This window comes from Pinus tabuliformis, chromosome J, assembly GCF_031772625.1.
Source record: "Pinus tabuliformis cultivar Carrire ecotype Pingquan chromosome J, CPIR1, whole genome shotgun sequence".
Lineage (NCBI taxonomy): Eukaryota > Viridiplantae > Streptophyta > Pinopsida > Pinales > Pinaceae > Pinus > Pinus tabuliformis.
In genome coordinates, this window is record NC_142295.1 from 1,449,267,039 (window position 1) to 1,449,285,458 (window position 18,420).

At 37.4% G+C, this 18,420-nt stretch overlaps 1 protein-coding gene across 1 annotated transcript; it reads right to left on the minus strand.

Annotated features, from left to right (window-relative positions):
- Positions 1-13,781: 13,781 nt before the first annotated feature.
- On the minus strand, positions 13,782-14,961 carry LOC149232828 (protein CYSTEINE-RICH TRANSMEMBRANE MODULE 12-like). The gene is made up of 3 exons (XM_089376585.1): positions 14,698-14,961; positions 14,497-14,590; positions 13,782-14,403 (listed from the first exon to the last, which is right to left on the minus strand). Exons 1-3 carry the CDS (start codon positions 14,783-14,785, stop codon positions 14,358-14,360), a joined length of 228 nt encoding a protein of 75 aa, XP_089232711.1. The 5' UTR covers positions 14,786-14,961; the 3' UTR covers positions 13,782-14,357.
- Between the last annotated feature and the right edge of the window lie 3,459 nt (positions 14,962-18,420).

The window sequence follows — 18,420 nt, forward strand, 5'->3', positions numbered from 1 at the left end:
AAAGGATGATTGTTTTTCTTTATAGTGCACATATATCTAAGATGAATATATATATAAATCGTGGTGAATGTGGCTGCTACTATAACACTTAGAAATAATGAAGAAATGTTGTTTTGATTGTTTTCTAAGTTTAGATTTAGATCCTATTTTCTAGGAGGTTGTTGTGATCTCCCGAACAAAATGTAACCATTATATTTGTGTATGTGTGGTTGCTCTAATTAATAAATGTAGCATTGTGGAAGCCTTAGGTGCTCCTCACCTTAGAGCTGCGAGTTTCATTCATAATTTTGGTTTATCTTCCTATTAGTTTTTAGTTGGTGTCATAGCGTTAGGGTTGATTTGAGCCCTTGTGGCTAAGATTGATGCAATGAGCCTTTGTGACTGAGAGAGATAGGTGAGCATGGAGCCTCCTCTGCTAGTGAGCGCAGGTGTGAATATTTGTTGGAAAAATCAAGATCTGCCATATTTATACATGGAGCAGTGTGATCACATTGGAAGGCTGCATTTTCCATTTCAGGCTCGAGTCACTGTCTTGAGCACAGTGGATCATGGTGTGGGTTAGTGGAGGTGAGCCAAATTTGGATTTGTCAGGCAAAGAAAGGTCAAAGCTGACCTACACACCCTTAGTTAATTATACAGTTCACAGATTTGGTAGATTGTGCAGCTTTTCTTAAGAAAAGTGAGCAGATATGCATAGGTTCTATTAAGAAAAAGTGCGCAATTGACAATTTTTATGAAGAAAAAATGCCTAGATTTGCGTATATTTTATGAAGAAAAATGCATAGATTTGTGCAACTTTTATGAAGGAAAAGTGCACAAATCCATTTTTTACGGAATTTATAAAGTGGTTGAGCTTCATTTGGTTTTTTGTTTGAAGCTGTGGAGCCTAGCCATTGTTGGAGCTGTGGATCTGTCGATTAGGGATCCATGGAGCTACTGGTGGTGCTCGTGAAGTAAGAAGCTGGGCACTGTTGGAAATTAGGATTTTTTGTCAAGATGACTAATTACCTTGCAGAGACATACCTGAATGAGGCCAATAAAGTGGATGGATCTAATTATGTTAATTGGAAAGTAAAGTTGCAGACACTATTGTAAGGCTATGGCGCTTAGACCATCACAAAGGGAGAAGAAGCAAAAACTACTGCAAGTGCAACAGTTGCATCAATTCAAGACTGGGAGAAGCGTAGAAAAAAACAAAGGTATTACTAATAATGTATCATATTCATGACTACAAGACATCTAGTGAAACTTGGAAAGCATTAAAGGAATTATATGAAACCAAAAATAAAAATCGAGTCCTATTTTTGAAAAGTAAGCTCATGTATCTTAAAATGGAAGAAAATGAATATGTTGGTGTCTTTGTTTCAAGAATTATATATTTGAAAGATAAGTTGGGAGATATAGGAGAATCAGTACCTAGTATTGATCTACTAACAATTACATTAAATGGAATGTCAGGGGACTGTTAGATGTTTATTATAGGTCTTGTAGCATGGGAGAAAGCTTCAAATTTTGAGGAATTGATAGGTATATTGATGCAAGAAGAAGAGAGGTGCAAGAATTTGAGGCCTCAGAATCCAAGCTTGGAACTTATGGCAAAAAAGAATTTTTTCAAATGGAAACAAGGAGGAGGAATTAAAGGTGGAAGTGTATCTCAGAAAAGGCCATTTCCAAAATCAATTCAAGGTATTCCATCCGTAAAAAATGATTATGAAATAAAAATTTTCTATTGTGGTAGAAGTGGGCATCTTGCTAGAGACTGTTATAAGAAGAAAAGTGATGAATCTAGGCATAAACATAGAAGACAGTCAGGACATTTTACAGGAGAAGCCCAAAATTTTGGTCTCGAAAATCTTAAGTTGTCTGTGTCTAATGCCGCATTGGTTGTTGAAACAGATGATGCTAATACATGGTTTGTGGACTCTGGAGCTTCGATTCATATGACATGCAATAAGGACTGCTACGAAAACTTCAAGGAAATAAGAAATGGCAGAAACATCTACCTTGGAGATGATCATGCATATAAGATCATGGGATATGGAGATATACTTGTGACTTTACCAAATGGCAGTATCAGGTGCATCCATAATGTTATGTATGTTCCTAGGATCAAGAAAAATTGATCTTTGTGTCTACAATTACAGATAAAAATCTAAATATTGAATTCTTCAAGACACATTGCATAATGAAAGATTTACTAGACCACTACAAGCCTATTGCTTCAAGTGTCGGAGTTGGATGCCTGTACAAGCTTGATGTTACCAAAAAAATTCATCAAGCACTGACTTCTATAACTATGTCAACATAAAGTCTTTGGAATCATAAGTATGGGCACATCACTTATCATGATTTACTGCAGACCAGGTCCCTATGAGTGCCTATTATTTTATGTTTTTTATTAATTATTTCATAAGGTACACATGGGTGTAATTCCTCAGGAAAACGAGTGTTGCTTTTTAGTATTTCAAAGAATTCAAAAACATGGCAGAGAAGCAGGCATGGAAGTTTATAAAGATCATGCATTCATATCAAGGAGGAGAATACATGTTGGGAAACTTCATCAAGTATTGCAAGGACCATGGAATAGTGCAGTAAGTACCCTACACTCCATAGCAAAACGGTGTTGCAAAAAGAAAAAGTAGAACATTGGTGGAGTGTGCATGAAGTATGACCAAAGGTAAGAACCTCTCAAATGTTTTTTGGGAAGAAGCCATTAGTATTGTTGTTTATTTAAAGAACATAAGTCCAATAAGGTATCTTGATCTTAAGGCCCCATTCGAAGCCTTGTATGGTTTTAAACCAACATTTCATCATTTGAGGGTATTTGGGTGTAAGGCCTTTTCACATATTCCGAAGGAGAACATAAAGAAACTTGATGCTAAAGGTATCAAATGTATTTTTGTAGGATATTGTTCATAATTTAAAGCTTATAAAATGATTGATCCCTCTACTTACAAAGTGTTTGCAAGTAGATATGTAATTTTCCATGAGCAAGCAGATGAAGGCAGCAAGGATAACAACTTTGAAATATTACACATTCTTCCTGAAGTTGATGATAATAAACTGGAAGTAAAAGAAGAAGACAATGACCCACAAAAGCTTGAGGAAGAATCCACTGTTATGCACATCACCAGCACATAGAGCCCAATCAGAAGTGGAGAAGTAATTTTAGAGAACAGGGGTGAAAATAGTGAAATGAGAAGGAGATCTAATCGACATATTCGACTACCTAAAAAATATAAAGACTATGCTATGATTAGTAGTGTTTTCAATGTCATAGAACCCATGAGTTCTAATGAAGCTAATGAACATGAAGAGTTGAGAAAAACAATGGAGGAAAAATATGAATCTATAATTAAAAATAAAACTTGGGAATTGACTAAACTATCTAAAGGAAAAGAGCCCATATGATGTAAATGGTTGTACCCAAATTTAAAGCAGATGGCAATATAGATAAATATAAATCTAGATTGGTGGCAAAAGGGCACTCACAAAAGGAGGGCATTGATTATGCAGAAAATTTTTCACTTGTAGCTAAATTAAATACCATTAGATTGTTAACTACATTAGCTGCAAAGTAAGATTGGAATTTGCACCAATTAGATTGGGAATTGACTAAACTATCTAAAGGAAAAGATCCCATAGGATGTAAATGGTTGTACCCAAATTTAAAGCAGATGGCAATATAGATAAATATAAATCTAGATTGGTGGCAAAAGGGCACTCACAAAATGAGGGCATTGATTATGCAGAAATATTTCACTTGTAGCTAAATTAAATACCACTAGATCGTTAACTACATTAGCTGCAAAGTAAGATTGGAATTTGCACCAATTAGATGTAATTTTTTCTTTTTTGAGTTGTGATTTAAAGGAGGAAGTGTATTTGACACAACCTGAATGGTTTGTGAAAAAGGAGTAGGAACATTTAGTTTGTAGATTAAACAAAGCTTTGTATGGGCTAAACCAAGTTCCGAGGTCATGGTATGAGAAGATTGATTCCTTCTTTCTTCATTAGGATTTTATGAGGAGTCAAAGTGATCCAAATCTATATACCAAGTTTGATGAAAAGGGGCATGTAGTATTGATTCCTTTGTATGTTGATGACCTAATGATCCAGGTGGATATTGGTGGCAACCCGCCAAGTCCACTTGGACCCCCACCATTGTTTCTTTCAGCTTTTCAGTTTCCTTAATTGTAGCACAGTTTACTATTTTTAGCAGTTTTTCGGGTCTTAAACTTCTGAGCTGTTTTGAGGCCCTAAATGATGCTTTTTGGGAAAATTGGGAGCAAAATCATTGACGAACATTGCTCTTCCCAAAGTTGTAATTCTTGGATAGATATTTCTAACGAGATATTGTGCATGTCAAATGAATATCGTATGCCAAAGTTACGACCTCGGGAAGTTGTTGTACCAATTTACCCAAACGGGGCCCACAGTTTGACGTTTCATCTTCTAGGGTTTGGTTTTTTGATGTTTATGGTTTTCCATTGTTTCTCAACAATAAATAGGCCTTCGAGCCTCATTGTAATACAGTTTAGAGGCATGTAGCTGCCACATCTCTTCTCAGAGATAAGCTACCATCGCCATAGCTAGTTTATTTCCATTTCTTTTTCTAAGCATATTTCAGTATTTTATAGTAATGAAATGAAGTATTATTTCTGCTGAATCTCTCTATATATGGTTATATCTTTAAATTGTTGTGTTCCTATTTAAATCTGGATCAGTTGTATCAGAGTGGTCTTCTCTTTCTCTGTCTTTCTTTGCATGTCCCCAACGAGGTCAAGATATAAGGAGTTATGGCTTGAACTAGTCAAACCTTTGCAATACCAGCCTTGCGAATCCCGACGGCCTCCCATGGCGGATGAAAAGAAAGACGAGGGGGCAGGAGATCCTATCAAAATCTTGCTCGAAGAGGCCCTCGAGCGACAAAGGAACGTGATGATGGACAACTTTTCCCAGATCCTTCAACGACTACTCAGGGGTGACACATCTACTTCCAGTAGATACTCTGGAAGTACCACACCCTTTAAGGTACAAGTTAACTTTGACATTCCCATATTTGAGGGTTAGATAGATGTAGATGTCATAGATAAATGGTTAAATATGCTAGAAGGGTATTTTTCTGTTCATCATTTTTCCGGCTGGGAAAATATTACTTTCACTCTTCTCAAAGCTGCCCCCCACGTCAAGGACTGGGGGGAAACCTACTGCGAGCAGAAAGATGAAAGCATGAGCTCACTATTTTCAGTCACACCCACTTGGAATTCATTCTGGACTGCCATCAAGGAGTAGTACTACCCTATCGTAAGCTATGAGGATCAATACATAAAGTGGACCACATTATGGCAGGGAAGGGACAAAGATGTGCCAAAGTTTAGCAATATTTTCCATACCCTTCGCACAAAGTTGGGTATCAAGGATTCAGAGTAGCATTTGGTACTCAAATACCATGGCTGCCTGCACAGGTACATCCAAGAAGAAATAGAATTCCTGAACACCTCCTCACTTGGCACGGCATACCGATATGCCGTCAAGATCGAGCAAAACTTTAAACAGAAGAAGAGAGACTTTGGATCTGTGAATCCGAAGCAAGGGAAAGGTGCCCCCCAAACCGCAGAACAAAGGATAAAGCCAAGGCAGGGCAACCCAAGACAACCTTCCAAAGCTACAAGAAAAGAACAACACGACGAAGCTAAAAAAGGACATGGGAAAGTGGTTTGAGTTCCATAAGAGCTCCACTCACAACACAAGTGAGTGTCAGGCCAAGCAGTCACTGGTGGCCGAGCTAAAGGTTTCAGAATGAGTTGCATGTTCCGACTCTGAGTCAGAACCCAACAAGGGGAATGACAAAGGGAAGCAGATTATCGATGCAGATCCCAATGCCACCATTGCCACCATGAAGATCCAGAAGGAGGAACCTGAAGATCCAGAGGAGGAGGAGCATCTCTTCCATTCCCAGATGTGGGTAAAGGGCTCCCTGCTACAGTTCATTATCGATAGTAGAAGCCAAAAGAACCTCATTTCGGCAAAGGTCATGAAGCAGCTGGGCTTACCGACCACAACACATCCACAACCGTACACCATTGGGTGGCTTCACCAAGGATGGGATCTTCACACGAACCAGTAGTGTCACCTTCCATATGACATCAAGCCCTTCACAGATGAGGTATTGTGTGACATTCCTCCCCTTGATGTTTGCGATGTATTATTTGGACAACCATACTTGTGGAAGCGACATGTTGTGTATGAATCAAGGCCTGTGCTGTTATTGTTACTTTGGGAAATAAGTTGTACAAGATACTGGAGGTAGCACCGCCTACTGTCATCTCTTTGGTTACTGCAAAGAAATGCAGTAAGCTCATTTCCAAAACCAGGAAATTTGTTTTCCTGATGATACGCCCTCAAGGAAAGAAGAAGATGGCGGCCACGACCTCTAGAAAGGGCCCCTCTGCATGACTACTACATATGGACAAGGTCGTGGAGGAGTACGAGGACATCTTCACCTCCCCCGCAGGGGTTCCTCTACACTGTCAGGTCAAGCACTCCATCGATCTGACCCCAGGTGCACCGCTGCCGAATGGACCAATCTATCGGCGCTCCATTCTAGAGAACGATGAAATCAAGAGGGATATTCAGGAGCTGCTGTAAAAAGGTCACATCCATCTGAGTTCATCACCTTGTGGGAGCTTGATCATGTTGGCACAGAAGAAGGATGGGACTTGGAGACTCTGTATTGACTATCGGGCGCTGAACAAGATCATTGTCCGTAATAGCTACCCAATCCCATGGATTGATGACCTCCTGGACCAACTGAAGGGGGAAAAATATTTCAAAAAGATTGATTTGAAGTCAAGATATCACCAGGTACCAATCGAACCCTCCAATGTGTGGAACACTGCCTTCAAAGCCAAGAAGGGCCTTTTTGAATGGTTGGTTATGCCTTTCGGATTGATGAATGCTCCTGTAACTTTCGTGAGGCTAATTATTGACATCTCGCGGCCATTCACCAACTCATTTGCAGTGGTATAGTTGGATGACATCCTGATCTTCAGCCAGAGTTGGGAAGAGCATCTCCACCACATCCGACAGGTTCTCCAAACACTATGGAAACACAAGTTATGTACCAATTTGGAGAAATATACTTTTCGCATGACCCAAGTTCAGTATCTGGGATACATTATTAATGAATGAGGGGTGCATGTGGATCCAGCTAATATCCAAGTCATTCCGGATTGGCCATCTCCAACCACTCTGACAGAGCTCCGCAGCTTTCTAGGTCTTGCTAACTTCTGCCGCAGGTTCGAGTTGGGATTTTCTCATATCACTTGGCCCTTGAGTCAAGTCACCAAGGGAGGAGTGAAAGCAAAATTCCTTTGGTCTGAATCTGAACAGAAGGCATTCATAGAGTTGAAAGATCGCCTCTGCTCGAAACCAGTGCTCGCATTACTAGACTTTCAACAACCATTAGAGGTCGAGATAGATTCCTCTGACTATGTTATTGGGTAGTTCTTACTCAACATGAACATCCTATGGCATATCATAGTGAGACACTTTTAGACACAGTCCGGAAGTATCCCACTTAAGATAAAGAGATGTATTCCATTGTGCAGGCCTGCTGACAACGAAAGCATTACATTTTGGGGAAGGAAACAATCATCCACACAGACCACCGACCCATGCAGTTCATACAGAACCAAGGGAAATTGCAGAATGATCGCCATCAGAAGTGGTCCACATACCTGCAACAGCTCCATTTGAATATCAAGTATAAGAAGGGCAGCACCAATAATGTTGTAGATGCCTCAGTCGACCACCGATCATGGAATTAACCACCGTGTTCAACTCTTGTGGGCACGAGACTTCTGATTGGACACTTCTCTACAAAAGCGACCCAGAATTCGGCCACACATACTAGAAAATCTTGGAGGGTCAGCATGTTCTAGGTTTTCACCTCCAGGATGCCCTGTTATGCCACCTGGGTCACCTTTGTGTTCCTTCAAGCGAGCATGCCAAGATGATTTTGGAAGCACACTACAGTCAGGCTGTTGGGAATTTTGGGGTCGAGAAAATGGTGGAAATACTGCAAAATTATTTCTATTGGTTGAATCTTCGACGGGATGTCGGGAAGCACACCTGATCATGCACTGCCTACGCCATTGCCAAACCGACCATCAAGAAGCAAGGATTCTATACCCCGCTGCCTACCCCTAGTCAACCATGGGATTCCATCTCCATGGATTACATGTCAGGTCTTGCTTTTACTAAGAATGGAAATGACTGTGCTTTTGCGGTCATCGACAGGTTCTCGAAGATGGCCATTATGGTGGCCTGCAAGAAGAATATCACAACAGAAGCCACTACTAAACTCTTTTTTGAACAAGTGTGGGTACACTTTGGGATCCCATAGTCTATCATCTCAGATCAGGACAACAGGTTCCTCAATACATTTTGGTCCAGTTTCTGGTTGATGCTGGACACCAAACTCACTAAGTCCACAACCTTCCATCCTCAAACTGATGGCCAAACAGAGGTTGTGAACAAGATAATAATACACATTCTGAGCATGTACAACTCAAATCATCCATCCACATGGGATGAGAGCCTCCCTTATGTTTAGCACAGCTACAACCGGGCTCTCCACAGCTTGACTTGCCACAACCCTTTTCAGGTGGGCTTGGGATTCCAACCACTATGTCCCATTGATGTGGCCATGCCATTTGCAACTACTCACACAAATTCGGCTCATGTCTAGTCCGAAAAAGATAAGGCAAACAACTTCAATGAGCACATCCAACATATTCGCCAATAGGTCCACGAAATTCTGGAGAAATCAAATGCCAAGTACAAGCAGCAACATGATCAACATCAGGTGCCACCAAGTTTCAGGTGGGCGACAAAGGCTGGTTGCATTTGCAAAAGGAATGCCTTACCAGAGCCTATCAGAAACTCAAACCACTCCGATATGGTCCTTACACCCTTACCAAGGTTGTGGGAGATAATGTATTTGAGCTCGACATTCCACCATTCCTTGGCCTACACCCAGTGTTCAATGTGGACCACCTTCGGCCATACTTTCCACCATTACTACACACATTCGACATTGCAGAATAACTCACACCCACAGAGTTAAATCCAAATTGCATTGAGTTGTCATAGCAGGCCAACTCCTTCACCAGGGAAAGTGGCTCACCAGGGACCAAGTTCAGCAGAAGTTTCCTCATCTCATGGAGGAACTCAACACAATGGGTACCATTGCTTCCTAAGGGGGAACCAATGATCCAGGTGGATATTGGTGGCCACCCACCAAGTCCACTTGGACCCCCACCATTGTTTCTTTCATATTTTTAGTTTCCTTAATTGTAGCACGGTTTACTATTTTTAGTAGTTTTTCGGGTCCTAAACTTCTGGAGCCATTTGAGGCCCTAAAAGATATTTTTTGGAAAAACTCGGAGCAACATGGATCCATGCAGCAAGGTTGCTCTTCCTGAAGCTATATCTCTCAGATAGATCTTTCTAACGAGATATTGCGAGTGTCAAACAGAGATCGTATGCCAAAGTTACAACCCCGGGAAGTTGATGTACCAATTTACACAAACAGGGACCACAACTTGGCGTTTCATCTTCTAGGGTTAGGTTTTTGGATGTTTAAGGTTTTCCATTATTTCTCAACAATAAATAGGCCTTTGAACCTCATTGTAACACAGCTCATGCCTCATCTCTTCTCAAATATAAGCTACCATCACTCTAGCTAGTTTATTTCCATTTCTGTTTGTAAACATATTTTAGTATTTTACAATAATGAAATGAAGTATTATTTCTGCTACATCTCTATATGTATGGCTATATCTGTAATTTGTTGCATTCTTGTTTAAATCCAAATCACCTAATTATTACAGGAAATTCAGTCAAACTAGTTAATAAAATTAAGGTGCAGATGTCACAAGTACTTGAAATGAAAGATCTTGGTGAGTTACATTACTCTCTAGGTCTTGAAGTGTGGAAAGATGCAGGCTAAACTTGTGTTCCTCAAGGTAAGTATGTCGGAGAAGTACTTAAAAGGATTAATATGGATTAGTGCAAAGTTGTTTATATTCTAATGAATGTGAAATTGCATTTTGATGATAGCTCAAAGGAGGTAGATGGTACATTGTATAGACAACTAGTGGGAAGTTGAATTATCTTACTACAACTAGACCTAATTTAGTATATTATGTTAGTGTGTTAATTCAATTTATGGCAAGACCTCTTGAAAGCCATTGGAGAGTAGCAAAAGAAGTACTCAGGTATCTTAAAGGAACAATTGATTTTGTTCTTTAAGTATACTGATTCATTTTATGTTGAGCTGATAGGTTACTCAGATTCAGATTAATCTGGTAATCCAAATGATAGAATATCTATTACAGGTTATGCATTCAATACTGGATCCGAGATTGTTTCATGGAGCAGCAAGAAGAAACCTACTATATCTTTGTCATCTACAGAGACAGAGTATAAAGCTTTGTGTGCAGCAACTTGTGAAGTTGTTTGGTTGAGGAGAATTCTTCAAGATGTTGGAGAAGAACAATAGAATGCTACAATTATCAAATGTGACAACTAGAGCTCGATAAAGTTGGAAAATAATCCAATTTTTCATGCAAGGACAAAGCATGTTGATTCTGAGTTTCATTTTATTAGAGAGAAGATACAATCCAAAGAAATTTTTACTGAATATTGTAATACTTGTGAAAACGTCGTTGATATTTTCACAAAGCTACTTGGGAAGATGAAATTTGAATTGTTTAGGGAAATCTTATTTGTGGAGGTTAATCCTTTCTCCATTAAGGGGGAAACTTAGAAATAATGGAGAAAGGTTGTTTTGATCATTTTCTAAGTTTATATTTAGATCATATTTTATAGGAGATTGTTTTAATCTCCTGAACATAATTTAACCATTATATTTATGTGTGTGATTGCTCTAATTAATGAATGCAGCGTTGTGGTAGCCTTAGGTGCTCCTCACTTAAGAGATGTGGGTTTCATTCACAATTTTGATCTATCTTCCTATTGTTTTTTAGTATAACACTAAGAGTGTGTACAACAACGTGCAAGTAGAAATGTATAACTTAGCAAGAGGGTGGAGAAGCCTACTCCTTGGGCCTTATCACAAAGGGCCAAATATGTTCCTAGTGGCATTTGAAACCTAGTTGAAGGGATAACATCCCATTTTTCCAACCACTAAGTCGTCCCACGAGGAGACACCTAAGGTGAATGTTTTTTTTTCCCATGGTGAACTAGTAACTTGTTGAAGTAATATGAGTCTTAGATCAAACCTAAAAGCTACCATTATAACACCAGAGTATATCCAACACCCAATAAATTAGTAAAAAAAGTAACATCCCTTTGAAAAATATATATACCTTCACTATAAAACACATACCCTAAAACCAATACCTTAAAAGATGGGGTTTTCACTAAATCTCCTTACACCCTATAATAATAATTTTATATTAATTTTAGCCCACGGGACTTTGGATTGACAGTGAATGGGTGCATTGTTAAGGCACTCCTTGCGATAAGTCACTGGTTCAAATCTCCTGTGGGTACTTACCTACCAAAAAAATTATGTTGCTTACCTACCAAAAAAAATATACTAACTTTATACTTTATGTTTAATTTCAAATCTCAAATCATCTCAAATCGTAGAAAATATTACACGATTATAATATGCTGCTTACCTAAAAAAAAAATATAGTAACTTTATACTTTATGTTTAATTTCAAATCTAATCGTAGAAAATATTACACGATTATTCTAATACTCACACCACTCGAATACTATAAAGTGTGTTTCTTGACACAATCATTATAAAGTGTGTTTCTTGACACAATCATTATAAAGAATGAGTTGAAAATATTTCTGGGCACAATCATCATAAAGAATGAAACAGAAATAAGTAAATATTAATCCAATGTTTTTTAAATATCAAGGTCTTAAAAAGGTTATAATACATCTATGAAAATTAATTTATTATATTCATTAATTTTTTAATTAAATAATGAAATAAACTCATTAATTTTTTAATTAAATAATGAAATAAATAAATAATAATTAAATGTCTTTTAGATATTTCATCTTTTTCCTATATTTTTAAAGGTGTATTGTATTATATGTAGAATTCGAAATTTCATAGAAATGCCCCATGTGTTAGGTAAATCTCTTCCAGGCCAGATAAATAAACACTCTTCAGAGGTATATATTTCATCATTTTCGTATGTTTTTAAAGGTGAATTGTATTATCCGTAGAATTGGAAATTTCATAGAAGTGCCCCATGTGTTTGGTCAATCTCTTCCAGGCTAGATAAATAAACTCTCTGAATAGTATTGTGTTTCAATACTATAGATTACTAAGAAGTATAGATTACTAAATAGTATTGTGTTTCAAAATTTTAAAATTTTATAATAAAAAGAATGGGTCTAATTGGTCAAAAGAAAAAAACATCTGAAGCAAAAACACTGATGAAGAAGTCATGATATACTATTAGGTAAATGGATCTGAAATAGTAACCCCAGATGGGTGTGGGATTCGAGATACTAGTCTATACGCTCCATCCTAGGATCCAGGTCCCTCCTGAGTGATAAATATTTGCTCAGATCCAAGGCCTTCTTGAGTAAATTAGCATATTTGCTCGATCTAATAGAACTCTACGTAGCAAAAATTTATGTATAAACACCTCATCTTAAAACACACGAAAATAAAAAATAGATAAATGAATATTTACCTTTATTTATTGATTGATCCTTATAATTTAAATGACTATTCTGTCCATTCCAGCATCTTCTCCTTAATCACCGTTCAAACTGATAATGAAGTTACATAATGGCAAAAGAATCCAAGTGAATCAAGTCCTTTATGTAGTGCAGAAGGATATTTCCATGAAATGAATTTTCAGTGTCGGCGCTGGAATACTAAAGGAAAGAAATGAAGTATTTTTTAAAATAAAGGATTTTTTTCCCTGGGGCTAAGAAATTTCGTAATATAATTTTTTATTTTTTTATTAAAAATATAAATTTCAAATTGTTTAAAATTTGTTTTGAATGTATAATTAGATTTAATATTCTTAAAATTTTAGAATTTTATAAATTATATTAAATTTTAAATAAAATTAATTAAAAAACTATAATTACCCAATTCTACAAAATCAAGAGAAAAAAAATCTGAAAATTAGTTAATTAATAGCAAATATTGAGATAAAATTCAGTTTGATTTGTATATAGATTTGTTCATTCGGCAACTTGTTGAAGAAAACAATACTTCTTAACATAAAATGTTTTCAATGGAGTTAAGAGGGGACTCATTTGGATTAGTCAGACATGAAATGTTAATATGCTTGGCTTGGTTTAGTTTTATTTTTAGTCGTAATTATTTTTGAAGAATCAATTTATTTTTGAAAAAGATAGATTACTTTATTATTTTTTTCAGAATTGAAAATTTTTCATCTAATTTTATCTAAATCGAATTCTATAAAAAAAAAAATACTAAAATTATTATTAGATATTACAATTGTTTTATAAAATTGTAAATTTTAAATGAATTAAAATAAATTTTTAGATACTTAAATAAATTTAATTTCTTGAATAACTCTAACTATTGAGATTATATAGCTTACCCTATAAGCACTTAAAACCAAAGATAAATTCCATAGCTTATCATGCAAGCACCTAGCACCTGAAACTAAAGATAGAATCCAAGAAAAAGAAAACACACAGGCAATAAGTAATTCACCCTTTAAAGAGTAACAGATAATAATTATCTTTGTATGTAAATTAACTTGAAAATGAAAATGGACAAACCCTCTGAAGAAAGAAGCTCATATGAAACCTGAAACTTGAGCAACCTTACAAGATGGATTCATCTTACTCTCCGATCCTAAATCCAAGTTTACATACCAATTGCCAACGTATTATTAAGGCTGGTAAATAAATGGCAGACTGATGCTAATTATTACATACGAAAACCCTTGTTCACCAGTTGGTGATTTCATCTATTTACAGTAATCATAACCCAGAATTAAATGAAAACCATGTTGTACAACCATAGAACTTTATTTTATTTTTTTTCCATATAAATCTTATTTTTTTTCCGGGGCAGAAAAAGCGTAATATTATTTATATAAGAGATATAAAAGAGTCTGCATGGTTCAAAATAGACAGGATATACATATGTTGCTTCAGAAAAAGCAACAGTTTGACAAAAACTAAAAAAACATAGACTCCAATATATCAATAGATCATAGATCAACATATATCCGATATATTCAAAAACAAAAAAATTAAATTAGAAAAACCATATCCTATCCTATCCCGTGCTCTCACCATCAACAACATGTCTCGCACAACCAACAACAACACAGAGCCGCGAGGCTGCAAATCCATAAAAAAGACAAATTAATAAGGCAAAATAATAACCTATATATATACTTGCATAATAACAAAAAATTGCAATTACATTCATACCATCCTTCAATAAATCCTTTCTCTCCTCTCTGCTGCGTTTTTACAGGCGCGGATGATTCAGCGTACTGGGAAGGAGGAGCTTGCGTTGGATACCCTGATAACAACATCAAAATTCTTTTAATGTAAATACAAATTATTTGTGATCGTCATTCAGGAAAATAATTGACGAGATGAAAAAGGAGGAGCACAAGAGAGCCGCACCTGGCGGATGAATTCCTTGAGGGTAGCCTGCGGGTGGTGATGAGAACTTGTTGTCAGTCATGGCTGCTTCAGATTCGATTCGATTCATACTCTCAGAAATGAATGGAGAATGAGCAATAATAATGCAGCGACTGTGATATGGGTAGATTAGAGGGGATATTACATAGATATCTGAGGGAGTATTCTCCGCATCCGTAAAAGAAATCCACTTCCCTACGCATGAAACATGACTGCCCCACTTTCCTGGTCCCTTCTCCTACCCGAAGCTACCGACATGCAGAACACAACGAAGGGCACATGGGCTGTCATGTATTTTATTGTGGATTCCTATCGTCTGACACATCCTCTCACCATCCTATTGACAATTGTGCGTTGATGATGCAGAGGCGTGCTTTTTGAGGCTGTAGGTTGGCGGAATTCGATGGGCGTAGGCCATTTTCCAACCAAGTCACCTGCTTTCCACGTTAATTTTCAATAATAATTTCATCATTTCACAATTCTAATCTAAGCATACCTTCGGTTTAATAAAATTACAGGTTAAACGTCAATTTATTCAGCTCATCAATTTTTTTTAATGCCTTCTGGTCAAAGCATTTGGGAGAAAGTGCCAGCTAGGACACCACTTTTCTGTGACTGGCTGGCTGCAATACCATGGACATATTTATTAAACGCCATGTGCGTATCGATTTCGATGCCTTGTCTTCCATGTGATGGGAATGCCCCGTAAGAATCAAATATGCAGTAGTGAAACGAGGATAATTTGGGTATATCTTTGGTAGCGTATTTTTCTGGTATTAAATTGTTTTCTTTTATAAAATTTGTATTATTGAAAGTTTTATATTGGTCTCGGAAGTCCAAAACCCAAAAATTTTATAAAATTTGTATTATTGAAAGTTTTATATTGGTCTCCGAAGTTTAAAACCCAAAAAATTTAATAGAGAAACCAAAGACATTTCAGAAAATAAAAGGCTAAGAAGTGGGATCTCAATTTGTAGCTTAGAATTGTGTTGGTTCTTTTTAGCTAGCAATAGTGGGGAATGCCGAGGTGTTCCTCAATTCACTCCATTTAGGTTTGTCATATGCTAGTGTAGATGTTTCATGGAGAGGAGGAGATCATGTTGATGCTCATGTCGATCTGTTATAACCTTGCCCAAAAGAAATCCCATATGCCAATATAGGTCTACTATGTGCATGTATTGATTGAAGCATTTTTGTGTGTGCCTTATGTCGGGCACCCAATCCGCCAACTCAACAAGTACCTCAATGTCGAAGAGAATGTCGAAGAGAATGTTCCACGAGGTGGTTCCTTCTCTCTCAACACGAGACAACTCTTCCTAGATGGGGCCCAATGTCAGATCCTGAAAGCAAGCATCGACTTTTCCCAATTTGTGGTTGGTTCATGTGTTGTCTCAACTAGCTCACTCCTAATATTATGTAGCGCCTCTTTTGACTCGCGCTTGCTCGAGTGGCATGGCAGCTACACAAGGGAGGGGAAAAGGCCAAAGGACAAATGAAAGGATGTCAGGAACATGACTAGAAGGGAAGAGTGAGAGGTCAAGGAATGTGGGGTTAAGCCACAATGACATCCCAAACCAAAACATGAGGTCAACCACAACACAGGGTGGCAGTGGAAGGGCAAAGAAGAGTGAGGTCTAAAAGAGAATGTAAATCCGAGAGAGTTAGCGTGTTGAAAATGAATATATGAGGAAATAAAACTAGGCGATCAGGAGGAGAAACATACATGGCAAGGATATCAAGAGGAGAGAGTACAAAGCGGTACTAAGAAAAGAGAAGGGAGGACCTACCCGAGCGAGTAGACTTTTCTTCAAACTACAATTGCTTTACAGTTGTGGCTAGCTAGCTATGTGACTTGATAGAAACAAACCTATGAAGAGCGCCTTTCTTAGTCACAATAGAGTGCGAAATTTGAGTAGGATGGGAAAAGATTGTCTTTGTGGAGCTAAGTCCGCTAACAAGCCATCTCTCCTTTCCACCTCCCTCCATTGCTTAACTGAAGGTTGTGTTATTCCTTAGTCCCAACATCCAAGGATAAAACAAAGTGGAGAGACTTGCCACAAGCACTCCAACAACTTCCAAAGAAAATAGAGTATACCAAACACCAAAGTGCTCTTTGTGAGTGTTTGGATAAGCCTGACGATCTTCAGGTTGAAATGGCTTACGGGGTAACAACATTGAAGAACAAGAGAAGGGGTTGTAAATTACATTTTTGTTAGTTGTTGTGACTATAGAATCACATGAGGGACTCTTGGCTAATTAAATTGAGAGATGGCAAGCCAAGCGAGGTTAATTAGATGGGTGTGTGGGTGATGGGAGTGCGAGTGTGTAAACATGGCGTCAAGATTATGATGTATCCATGACAAACTTTGACTTTAATGACATCTAGGGGGATAGACTGCCACACCCCCTAGCCAAATGCTCAAATGGGGCAACAATAACCTACCCTCACCATCCCACATGCTTAACACACCATTTGAGGATGACATGTCTTTCTGAATGAGTTGCCAATAGGCCTTCTTGAGAGGAGTGTCTCCCAAAAGGTTCCAAGTGGAGGAGATCCTCGGCGAAGAGTCTATACAACCATAATTCGCAAGCATATCTATAGAAATTTCTACAAATCTAACTATGATACCATGTAAAATTCTTTTACAAATTTAACTCTCATACCATGTAGAAATTTATACAAATATAAATCTGATACCATGCAGAAATTTCTAAAAATCTAGCTCTAATACCATGTATAAATTTATACAAATCTCTAGCTCTAATACCATGTAGAAATTCCTTGTAGATTCAAACTACTAATCATAATATGCTAAAACAATAAACTTGAATCTACTCTACTCATCGGCCAAAACAATTAAATGATCGTGAAATCATGAAGCATACAAGAGAAAGAATTCAATCAACACATTACACAATGATTTCCTGGGGAAAGCCATAGCTAAAAAACCCTGCAATCTGTATATTGCATTAGTCAGAAAATATGAGAAGATTACAATGCTTTGCTCAAGCCCGAGCAACCTCTGCACTATCTCTAAATGTCTCATTGCTTCCTAGGCTAACTCTGGCCAACAGTTAGCCAATTTCGTAGCCTTCCAAGCTCCTAATTCCTTGCATTGTTCCTCAAGGAATTAACCCTTATTTAATGGGAAACTTCCTCAATTATGAATTGTGCAATCCTCATAGGCCTTTCTCCAACTGCATGCACCATTAGTTTAATTTAGATGACTTTACAACTAATAGTACACTATCCTTGAACTCCAATATCAACTGGGTCTTTCTCTAATGTGACATGCATGAGTTAATTATGAGTGAATCTTCAATTCACTGGTTGATCACTGTAGGAAGCACCCCAAAGTTTGATAGGAAACACCCCACTATTGAAGGAAGCACCCCACTACTACAGGTTACACCCCACTAATAGCAGAAGTGTCCTTAGACACGTAATTTGATTAATAAGAAAAGCAATTACATCTGGAATTTTGCAAGAGTTTACACCCGAACAACAAAACACTCTTGCAATGAGCTATTTATAAGCTCAATGTCCTAAATACCTCTAATTATGGATCACTTATAAAATAACAAGTGTCCGTTTACAATAAAAGCTATTCAAACAACTTACTAACAATTCTCCTAAATTAGAGCCTAAGATACGACACATTTGTAGATTCATATCTTTTTACAACAATATTCTAATTCCAA